Source organism: Melanostigma gelatinosum (genome assembly GCF_949748355.1).
Source record: "Melanostigma gelatinosum genome assembly, chromosome: 21".
Classification (NCBI taxonomy): Eukaryota; Metazoa; Chordata; class Actinopteri; order Perciformes; family Zoarcidae; genus Melanostigma; species Melanostigma gelatinosum.
This window is the reverse complement of record NC_136654.1, coordinates 5194902-5207102: the sequence shown is the minus strand read 5'-3', so window position 1 is coordinate 5207102 and position 12201 is coordinate 5194902. Positions and strand designations below refer to the sequence as shown.

Below are 12201 nucleotides of genomic sequence, written 5' to 3'. Positions count from 1 at the left end.
CTAAATCTTTCTTGCTGCTATCTCTTCACCCTAGCTTTGGGAAGCACTCCCATGATGAGATATCCATTCTGGTGCCGTTGACCCAGTGCTGCAGGTGAGGTCTTCTTTGTTGGTATTCCCGTATTCGTTCTGGCTTTATTGATCGCAGTGCTAAATATAAGCATGGATTTTCACGTATGATTCGTCGGCTATTCACGTTATCAGTGTTGTCGAGCATATGGGTATGACTAACTATGCATGATGCCACACTAACCCCTCCGGCTGCTCTCTTACTGCAGGGTAAGGAAGTCGACCCACTTGCGTCTGCAGCTGCTGGCTAAGGAAGAATACAAGCTGTCCATGCTCATGGCAGAATCCCTGGTGAGGGACCGCCTGAGTCCCATCCTCATCCAGCCTCACCTGGACGCCATGGACCGACGACTACGCCTGGTCAGTGCTCCGTACTCATTTTTCACAGTGTGCCCTTTTATTTGAGCCTCCAAACAAATTGTTGGAATTTTGTGTCTTCACTTTCGTCACTTGTAACGTTTTGGCTCCATGCCCAGAGCCCTCAAACGTGTTGTGGTTGGAGGTTGGGCCTGCACGGATTCCACATGTGTGGAGTTAGCATGTTCTCCTGCTTCCTCCCACAGTCCAAAGACATGCAGCTCAGGTTCATTGAGGACTCTAAATTGCCCGTAGGTGTGAATGTGAGCGTGATGGTTGTCTGTCTCTATGCGTCAGACACAGGCTACAATGTCAGCTGGGATCGGCTCCATACTACACAGTATAACTGGAAACATCCAGGAAAAGCTGTCATTTGTGTGTCGTTTTAAAAGGTCCATTAAATACTTTGACCTTATTTGAACCTCTTAACAGTGAGTAAAAGCAGCTTTCTCCTCTATTCAACAGTGAAACCTCTTCTCTTGTCTTTGTCACCAGGTGCTCAATGTGCTGTCGGAATGCATTGAAAAGGAGGGCTACAGTTACGTTGTAGAGGACGACCTCCAGGGGTACCAAGGGACAGACCACGCCCACAACGGCCCACGCCGGAGGTAGCTGTCCAGGGGGGCGCTGGCAGCTAGGTGGGACTGACTCCCTGGAGACAGGAGATTGAGTCTTTCTCTTAAAACTGAACCGGCATCCTGTAACACAGGGGTGAGCTCCACCTGTACTGAATTCCTCAGAGGGCTCGATTTTTTTGTTTTGTTTTTGTTTTTGTCGAACTTTCAGGGAAGCCTGTCTGCCTGAGGGTCATATAAGCTGTCTGGAAGTGGACGCCTGCTGGATAGGACTGGACCTTGACAAACGAGTGCAAATGACTTAAACTGCACAGATATTCTTTCAGTGCAACGAAGAGTTCTGGATGGATCTGGGGCCGGATCACAAACTAAACCCAACCAACTCCCCCCCCCCACATCACCTAGAATCCTTAAATGATCCAACCCTGACTCCAGTGTAGGATAGCGACACCCCCACCGCAGCACTACCAAACCATGAAAGTCTGGCAAGAGGCGCTTTCTCTCTGACTTGTTCAGGACCTTTTTTTGAATTCAGTGAATTCTGAGAGACTTGTAAAGAACCTCCCGACGCCCCCTCCCCTCTCCTCACAAGCTGAATTATGTGTTTATACGTAGTGTTGGTATTGCAAGTGTTTGGGTTGAACATTCACGGTGGAGGAGGATGTAACGGTTGACTTCCTGTTGTCTTAATTATCAAAATGATGTTTTATTACACGTCTCTTTTTAGTTGATTACCGCCGAGTTGATTCAGCTTTTATCGTCGGTATTCAAGATGGAGATATTTGATTGGAGTGCAGGTTTACTCCTGGATTTGTCTTTTAATTTTTCTCATAAATGTTACTTGTACTTGAGAGAGTATTTATTAAAATTCATATTTATTATTTGGGAAATGAATACTAATCTGTTTCTGTGAATTTTCATCACAGTGGTGCACTTCCTCATTTGTCCACAAGGGGGCGAACTGAGCACGTGCAAAAAGTAGCTGCCCGGTCCGTGCCTCTCGGTAAAGTCAACCCTCCATTATTTAAAATCGGTTCGATTCAAGCGAGTTTACAACATTTAATCCATCAACTGTCTCTGTTTTTATTCTTTCAGTGCAACAGATATGAGGTTAGATAAATGTTACCAAAAGCCAAAATGTGACACTAATGGTTTTAAATGATAGTTTCTTTGTAATATATTTGATGTTGCTGTTGTGGAGAGATTATTTTTCAGGATGTATATTTCATTCATTACCAACAGCAGATAGCTTTTAACTGTTGGTGTGAAGGATTCAGTCGCTGGCTGGAAGTTAATATATACAGTAGGAAAATCTAGTGCCTGTGCAATGATAGAAATACTTGAATGTCTGGTTTCACAGCAGGGAGGTTTGAACTCCTCCCGGTACGAGCTGTGGGTGAGATTCGGAGGTCTACATATATACGTGTGTGTGCTGACTCCAACTGATCCATAAGGGTTTTATTACACAGTCTAAGTTTCCACAGTCCTGTGTCAGGTCAGTTCAGTGTGTATGGGGGGGGGGGGGGGCATAGTCAACCTGAAGAGGATTTTTTCTTTTTTTTCAATTTTTTATTCAACTCATTGTTTCTGTAAATTGTTTTGCATTTATTTGCATCATGGTAAAAGTGCAATAAAATAAAATAAGCAGAATATTATCATGCTTTGTGTTTTAACAGCAGTAGAAGGATGTGAGTTTTAATATACATGTTTAATGTTATATATTTCATCATCATGGGGGGGGGGGGGGATACATCTACCAACAGCTAAAGCAAAAATACTTCTACATGAGATGTATATCAATGTTCACAAAATGACAGCAGATCTGTGTATTTCTCCCAAATGTTGAAATATTTCTCCAATATTCTGTTTTCTCAACCCGTCCGGTGTTTGTTTGATATCTCATGAGGAGTCATTTGATGTCACGTTGTTACAGATCCACTTCAGAAGTTCAACTCCCGGACACAAGACGTGTCCTGAAGGACCAGTCTTTTGAGGTTTGACGTTTCCATTTCACACTTCTGTAAATTGCAAACTGGAACTCGATTTGGCGCCAAACTTGTTGCAATGTCACAAAATCCTAACTTGTACTCGGCCCGTTGTTGTTGGGCAGTAAAGGCCGGCAGTGAGGATGGCTGCACAGTACAGTGCAAAGGGAAAATGTCCCTCAGCCCCAGCGCTGTGTGCCAGCATGTTTACAGTTCCCAGTGCACTGTTGTGTTTTGATAACCTTTCCTCACAGAACAGCCCCCGGAAAAGCTACTTGGCTGGTTTACATAAATGCACACACACACACACACACACAGACAGGCATACAGAGCTATGAATGGAGGAAGTCTGAGACAAGCATCAGAGGGACGGATAGTGACCAGAGGAGAACTAAGGGCTGTAATCACCGCAGCAGGCCGCAGACAGGACGCCAGAGGAAGCCTCGTCACGGGAGTGAGCCATGTGCTGCGTATCTGATCTCAGTTCAGACCGACCTGATACGGTGACCTCCTCTACACCGCTGCTCTCTCTTGCTCTATTTACAGTTTTATTTGAAAAAAAAGCAAGCCGTTTCTCCTGTCTGGAGGGAACAGGCCCATTGTAGCACATGTTCAATGAAGTCAGGTGTGTTGCTTTGTGGGTAGGGTTGAAAAGCACAACATGAATATATTAACCCAATAATGTGGAAAGAATCAGGTCCTTTCATTCAAGAACAAAACTGACATTCCAGTACTCTGCAAAAGTATTATCAGCGGACTTTACTTGACAGTATGAAAAATAGAATTACTCGATGCATAAAAATGGCAACAGAGTGTTTTATTTGTTATAATATTATGTTGATGTAGTTGGTCATCGTGGTGCTAATTTGAACTATCTCATGCCTGTTGGGCAGTTTACTTTAATCAAACAAATACATCGTATTTGATAAACTCATTATTTTGGCTACATGCTGAGACCTGCTGGCGATACGGAGGCCCTGAAGTGGCAAATACGATGTTTTGTAAAGATAAAAGAGGAAGGCAGAAAACTCAAAAACATTTCATGAAAAAACTTTACTACTAACTGAAAAAGGAGAGGAGAAAATCATTTTCTGATATTAGGCCTTTTAATTCTTACATGAAGTCCCTCAAAGGATCCTTTCTTGGCCAATATATTACATATATATTTGAATTGTACTGTTTAGAGAGGACAACATTGAAGCTGAGTATTACTTCCCAAGACCAGTAAACGGACCACGATGTGTAAAACCCGTGGAATGCCCCTTTACCTGTTCTGTTCTGTTGCCTGGAGTAGTTATTTCCCAAAAGGAAAGGCCTACATATCGTTATTTCTATGGCTGGACTAAAGTAAGACCTTAATGGTAGTTCTGGCCCTGTGTGGTTACACCGACTCTCAAGGGAATTATTTTACCTCCGCGCCAAAAACACAATTTCCGAGAGAAGAAACCAATTGTTAGAAAAGATCACGACAGACATGGAGACCACTGATATTAATCCAGATTCTGTTTCATGCTTCAAGATGCACCACACCTTTTTATGAAGCCACAAAAAATTTGGCTTGCACCTAAAATAGAGCACTGCGTTGACCTTTTAACTGCTTCATTCGTCAGAAGTAATGGAGAATTGCTTTAACGTCTCCGTGCCGACCGACACAGCGCCTATAGGCTCCTCCTGCACCAGCGGGGCCACACACGGAGGCCTCGGAGGCCTCGGGCTGTTTTCCCGGCCTCTGTCGCCTCACGGGAGACCTCCAATTGCCCCGTTTAGACCCCTTCAAAATACACATCCCCCTGTTTTATAGACACGGAAACAATTTATGGCCATTATAGAGCATTATAGATAACATCTACAAAACTTCCCGTTGTTGACTAAACGTCTGCCAGAGTGGACACACACACACACACACACACACACACACACACACACACACACACACACACACACACACACACACACACAGCCCAAAGAGTTAACGGGGAGAAAAAGAAAACAAAGATGCAAAGGATCTTGTTTGTTGGTTTGGGGATAGCTGTTTTAAGTACAGTTAGAGAGATTAGGCTATAAAAGAGGCAAAATAAAACATGGAGGCGGGGTACTGGCCCAGTGGACCACCCAGAATCCTGCTGGACTCTACTAATTCCACATGGCAGAGTCTGTTTACAAGGTTTACAGGGGACGACTGCATATGTGACAATCTGATAACTTACCTCAAGTGATGTCACTTGAGTCAGAAATAACGATTCTGGAGGTGAAGAGTTCTAAAGAAGCGAGCTGACCCGACCTTTGTACAGCAGCTTGCTCCTCGTCTCTGCTTGAGGCTTCATCAGCAGCTCCTAGCTCAACAAGCTCCAGCAGAACTGGCTCCTGCCAGGTTGCTTTGTGGGTAATGTAAGCGCCAGGTTTTTGACAAGAAAGACGAATGTGGACTATCAAAAAAGAACGATGTCTGTTGTTTTTTTGAATGGAATTTGTCTGATTTGGACTGGGGTCTGGAAACTGACCAAAGATAACTTCCATTCATTGCTCAACAAGTGCAAACACACCCCACAGCCCAGGGTTGCTGCTGAAAATACAAATATGAAAGGGAACAAAGTATCCTGCTCGGCCTGCCAAGCCTAACAGCTATAGCATGCAGCCGCGGGTCATTTTGATGCACTGCAGCCCACCGGCTCTGCATTTGAGCATTTCCTGTTTGCTGGACTTCACATTTTTACTCTTGAGAGGGAAAACATCCTTCTACTTCGACTAAACGTATCCAACTAAGCATGCTTGTAACTTTACATCATCAAGTTTTAATTGAAAAAACAACAGCATTGGGTGTTAAGATAAGAGAATGGAGCATTGTCAGAAATAAAACAGATGTTGCTTCTACAGATGATTACCTACTTTTTTTAGGATATATTTAACTTATTTCAAGTATGCAACAATTCAAATGCAGTAGTCTGTCGTGTAAGTTTAAGTTTTAAGTGTAATAGGACTTTAAATACTTTCTTATTGTCTGCACAAAAGAAATATAGGTAGATAGGAACGAGGCCATCTTCAGGTTTTCCATTGGCCCCGACTTGGAAATCCTAAAGCAGTGCTGGTGATAAAATAACAGAAATCTGGAAACAAGAGGGCAAAGAGCTCAGAGGGGTGGCCCTGAGCCCGGAGACCTGCAGCCGTTCCTGGAAAGCAGCTGGGACGATGTGGAGGGAGGGGGGCAGGAGGCAGCCGCCATCAAGCAGAGCTCAGAGTGTCAGCTGAGCAGAGCATGGTGGCGGAGCAGAGCAGAGCGGCAGGACAAGGTGTTGCTGCTGGGCTGTGACCAGGAGAGTCAGATGAGACCAACGGTTTGGATCCAACATCCCACTCCTCCAAGTGTAGAAATGTTTGACAACTCTAACTACCCCTTCAACTGTTTTAACTACGATGGAGACGGATATCCCTCCTCCAGCACAGACGAAGAGAAGAAAATGTGTCGACCCGCATACAGGTATGGACCGTTTTCTTTTTATTTAATGTAACTTTGAAGCAGCAGTTTTACATCACTTTGTCTACCATCGTATACATAATTTAATTTAAAGAAATTGTTATTTTTTCCTTTCAAAAGTCTTGGGTTAGGGTTTGGTGTTATCTGAGCACATCATACCTTTGACAGCCTGCAAAACAAAAAGATTCTTTAGTGCAGCCTCGTTCAGATGATCTGTAAACAAAGTGCCGGCCTATATTCTGAATAATACAGACGCTCTAAAAACATACAACTAATCACAAATACACCTTGCTTCATAGTTAGATTGATAGTGTTTCATTATTTCCCTTCTGTGATAAATAATGAAAGATTTTTTTCTTTTAATATTCTGTTGATTTCTTTTTTTCATTTATTTAGTTTCATGATTTTTCTTAGACTTTTGCCAGAATATAACGTAATCTATAGTTTCATGTGGCGAATGCATCTGTTTAAACATCTGTTTGAATTCAATTAAAGTGCAGATGTAAAACCTTCCATTCTGTTCGGTTTCTTTAACAGCTCAAAAACATTTGAGTGGTTTAAGAATTGCTCTTAAATGTCGTGTTGAGCGAATGACATTTTTCGAAAATGAAGCGTTACTTGTGCTCAGAGACACCCAGCTGTAAAACATTAAATACAATGTATTTTTTGTATACTCTATAGTTGTGATTGGTGTTAGTGTAGCAATAAAACCCAAATACGTCCATTCAGGTTTCTGTTTTTGGATTTGAGATACTAAGCTGTACATTTGAGACATTTATTTTTTAAACAAAAGGAATATATATGTTCTTACAACATATAAATCACTAAAATATATTTTTATTTGCTATAATAACTATAATAATTGGTCATTTCTAGATTTTGTCTCCATCCAATTGTTTAGACCAGTTTTTGGCAAAGGGAAGGGTTACCGCCTCGTTACTTTTCCACATATTGAGCTTCAATAAGATCAGACAAAGAGAGAATACACTCAAGGAAACAGTTTGTAGAATTTGTCATTATCACAATTTTTTGACACAAATATCAACAGAACACAAAGTTGGAGAGTCTTTATCGCGCGTCCGTCTCTTCCCAACTTGACACAGTGCGTTGCTTGATTGGAGTGTGTGTCTGTGTCGTCAGCTACATAGCTCTGATAGCCATGGCCATCCAGCAGAGCCCCGAACAGCGGGTCACTCTGTCGGGCATCTACGAATTCATCATGAAGAGGTTTCCTTACTACCGCTCCAACCAGAGAGCCTGGCAGAACTCCATCAGGCACAACCTGTCTCTCAACAGCTGCTTCATCAAGGTGCACGCAAACACGCTGCGTTGCATGCAAATGATGTCCGTTACGCAAGATATTCTAAATGTTTCTGTGCCTGTCATTTTATTATTGTTTTAAAAGATTTAATATATCCCTTTTTATATTTGTACCTTTTTATTTAGTAGAAGAAGAAATTGTTCTAGTTTTCCCCAGCAGTAATAGTGTATTTCCTTCTCTTGGTAATATTGTTTGTGTGATGCTTTGTTAAGTGTTCGTCATATTTCCCGCAGGTTCCTCGTACAGAGGGCAATGAGAAGGGAAAGGGGAACTACTGGACTTTTGCCAGTGGCTGTGAATCAATGCTCGACCTGTTTGAAAACGGCAACTTTCGGCGTCGCCGGCGCAGAAGGAACATGAAAATCGGCTTCCGTGATTCAAGAGAAACCCCTTTCCACCCGTTGGAAAGCCACAGCAATCGGCACGCACCCGCAGCTCGCCGCCCCGAACCCGACTCCACCGTCTGCCCTTTGAACCCTGAGAGGCCGAGGCCAGGCCCCCAGCCAAACCACCTCAACCCAAACCCCACCCAGCATGGGAAACCAGAGTCAGAGATCAAATTTAGCATTGACTACATCCTATCCACTCCGGATCCACCCCTGCCCGGGTTCAGATCCTCCCACGGCTCTGTTCACATAGGGCCCACGGGGCCTCCCATACATGTCCTGGAGCCCCAGCATCTGAACCTGCACTTCTGGACTCTGTAAGAGGAGAGGAAAGCAAAGACCGAACTTATTCTTTCTTTATCGTCTGTGTCCAAAACTGGGAAGTACCGTCAGGACATCGAAAGTCAGAGAAGAAACTCCACAGAAGGGATTTTACTGACTTGAAAATATAAATGAGGAGCAAAGTATAGAGGTACAGTATTGTGGGATGGATTCTAGATGGAAAAAAGTCACTTAAAGAAAGCATCACGCTGACTAACAATTCATCAAGAAGATAAAATGTGAACAATACAGAACAGCATTCATATTGTCATTGTGTGTACGGTGTCTCGTGCTGACATAGACTAGCTTTACAGTGTTCTCTATATGTATGTACAGGAGCCATGAGCACAAATATGATGTGTCAAAAAATGCTTTCAAAAACAAACTCCACTGGATTATCTTCTTATAAAAAAAAAATTGAGATTATTTTCCTCATAAAAGAAACGTTTATTCAGAATATTATGGTTGGACATGGCATTCTTTTGGCCAGACGATGGTGCCTGCTGAACCTAAATATGATTTATGTCACAACAAATGAGTTCAGCACGACCAGACATGTGTAAGACATGGACTGCACAAATACTCTTTTTGTCTGATAAAAATAAAATAATATTAATTCCCTTGTTAATAGTTTTATTAAATTCTAAAATGACATCTATTCCTTCTCCCAAATTGAAAAAACCAGACCCTATATATATATATATATATATATATATATATATATATATATATATATATATATATATATATATATATATATATATATATATATATATATGCAGATATACCATATTGAACCTGCAGTTCAACATTGAATACAATGTTGAAGGAAGACGAGACCTTTTGACACGTCACAGTAGGAAGAGCAGAGATGTTGATAACAATATTAACGATGGCTCGATTCCATTCAGTTGGCTTCAGTTTCAGGGTCCTGTGCGTGCTGACTCACTGTTGGCATGTACCAAATACATAAAACATACAAATTGCATACAGTACTGTATATACTACATACTAATTGTGAAAGTATACAGTTCAAGCAGTTAATATACAAAAGACAAAGCCATACGTGACATTTTCATACTAGAAAGAAATTGTACAATATGTGCAATCCTATGACTTTACAATATATCACTGCAAATTAGATAAAACAAAGTACCGGTCGTCTTGTTCCAACCCCATAAATCATGTCGTAAAAGTGACATTTATGATATTCAAAACAGTCAGGAAACAAAAAAAAAGCTTCATCATTGATTCATTGATTGGGCAGTTGTACTCAACGCAATGCAACACACAAAGGAACAAATCTGCGGATGGTGGTGATACCATAGGAACCCCTCAGGGAACAGAAAAAAAAGACTGAATTTTGACTTTATGTTGACAGTGTCATTCTTAAGTTGCAGTTTCACCACCTTGGCACGTATATATATTGAACCATTTCCTGTTTTTTCCCCCTCTGATTTCTCTACCACAAAAAAACATATTATAATAATTGGCAAATCGTTACTACTTAACACATTAGCATGGAAATGCAACACAGTCAATGTTTGATTTTAAGATACCACCACCACTCACATTTGAGTAACTACATTTGAGTATATTACATTTCGTCACTTTTCCATTGCAAACAAACAAACACGCTTAGGATCAGTATGTCGTCGTATGTCGTCTGGATTTGGGCTCAGCTGACACTGTAATGACATACTCGTCCTATTTCTGACTGAGCGGTTGTTTCCCACCTTTTACAAACATTTTGCTCATTTTTTTCATTGACCTTTTGAAATCCTGATTGACTGACACTTAAATTCTAATCCAGTCACTCCTTATTATTACAACACATTGTACACACACACACTTAAAAGAGGCCTAACGAAACAGAGGTCTGGCTAACATCTCCTTGCAGGTACAAGGGAGATCAATCATAGCGTGTTCCTGTGCCGTTGAAGGGACATTTTTCAATTTAACCTTTATATTATGTCTTGACTACATCAGAGGAGGCTTTCGACGCACTTAACATGAGTGGCATTTAATATAGCATAACACTTGCAAGGTGAGGCCGAGATGTGACCCTATTTAAATACAGAGGCCTTACCAGCAACACCTCCCCCAACAAACACACACAAACCTCCTGACGCAATTATAATTAAACACACCTTACGCCTCCTTTGCAAATGCCCCTCATCGATCTGTGGGTTTTTAACATTCATATGTGAACTGCCCCCCAGCAAACGTCTGCGGCTGCACAAATGTTTATGGATCAGCAAGTTTCCATTAACAAAGTTGTTGATGTTGAAATAGCGGGGGCTGCTGCTGCCGTGATGCCGCGGATATATTTGGGTAAATTAACTTAGCATAAAGTGCTCCGAGGCTACGGGAGTCTTTTCAGGCAGCTAAAGAGAAAGCAAAGGCACCAGTCAGGCCCGAAAAGTCAATGCACATATTATGTTGTCGGGGAATATATGAAACTGTAGCTACTGGCACATTGTCCCAATGAATGGCCTCTATTAAATAACTATTCTAAATTCATCCGTTTGGTTTCATTCCTAGTTAATGCTTCTAACACTTTGTTCCTGATTATGTGCAGTACTATTTCTCGTTTAGGCGTGTGGGAATGTATTTAGTTTGAGACTTCATTATGCTGCTGCAGGTAAAATGAGCAGCTCAGGGCGAGAAACAGCAGAATGGCGCGTAAAAATAAATTGGGAAACCACTGATCTGCGACGTTTAATATAAAGTAAATCATAAACACAATTAGGTCATTTCATCTTGAGTGTTTGTTTAGCGATTGAGGCTGTGGTGGGGATTATAGGGACGAAGATAAATATTAGTGTGTTGTTTTCTTTGTGTTTTCTCCCTCTGTGGTTGAAGGAGTATGAATGATCTGCACTGGAAAGACAGTATGAGCTGCCAGCTGATGAAGAACAGCGAAATAGCTTGAGGCCTTTGATATGCACACATCTGCAGGTGCACTTTAAGGCAGGAACGTGCTATTATTGTGTGTGTGTGTGTGTGTGTGTGTGTGTGTGTGTGTGTGTGCGTGTGTGTGTGTGTGGTAATGAGAAAATCAACACGGCATGTCAATCAATGGCAGTTGGTGGACGTGTTTACATGTTGCCTGTTAGAGGGACGTCCCTGCTAGGAATACCAGAAGTGCTTTTCCACAAAGAAAATGGAAAATATTAAATTGAATAAAAGAAAGGGCTTGACATTCAAATGAAAATATAACTCAGAAATCTGCCAGAAATCTGTTTAAATTTGTCAGTTCTCATTTAATCAACGCTCCACATGTGGAAAAGTTTCAGGAAAGGTCCTTGCGCTAGAGGGTCATGATTAGATCCTTTGACCTACTGTTGGATTTCTATGGAAGCCCATAGGGGACTTTATTAAAATGATAGAGTCAACCTGAAAAAAATGCAATTCCACAACAGCGCACGCCTTTTCCTCGTGTGTATGTGTTGCATTTCAGAAAAAATGTAATTGCAATAATCCAATTTTCATTAGTATGAGTGCTCTATGACCATATATGAAATGAAAATGGAAAAGCTGTTTGACATTTAATTTTCAAAGTAGTTTCCCTGCTGGGCAATATCAAAATATTAATTAAAACTTGAAAATTAAAATGCAATGTACATGCAATGCAACCTACATGCATTTAAAAAAAAATTAAATTTTCAAAATATTTGAAAATTAAATACTGGTTGATGCTTCATTTTCTCCA

At 41.3% G+C, this 12201-nt stretch overlaps 2 protein-coding genes across 2 annotated transcripts in view; both read left to right on the top strand.

Moving 5' to 3' along the window:
• The window catches only part of fam20cb (FAM20C golgi associated secretory pathway kinase b), a 40861-nt gene extending 38252 nt beyond the window's left edge, over nucleotides 1-2609 (top strand). The window contains exons 9-11 of the mRNA XM_079292892.1: nucleotides 35-94; nucleotides 279-429; nucleotides 922-2609. Coding sequence (XP_079149018.1) covers nucleotides 35-94; nucleotides 279-429; nucleotides 922-1038 — 328 coding nt within the window. The 3' untranslated portion in view covers nucleotides 1039-2609. The remainder of the gene's footprint in view (nucleotides 1-34; nucleotides 95-278; nucleotides 430-921) is intronic.
• Nucleotides 2610-6306: 3697 nt separating this feature from the next.
• Nucleotides 6307-8486, top strand: foxl3 (forkhead box L3; the record flags this gene model as incomplete). The annotated part of the gene is made up of 3 exons (XM_079294035.1): nucleotides 6307-6461; nucleotides 7599-7767; nucleotides 8013-8486. The coding sequence occupies 3 exons, from the start codon at nucleotides 6307-6309 to the stop codon at nucleotides 8484-8486; spliced, it is 798 nt and encodes a 265-aa protein (XP_079150161.1).
• Nucleotides 8487-12201: the final 3715 nt, after the last annotated feature.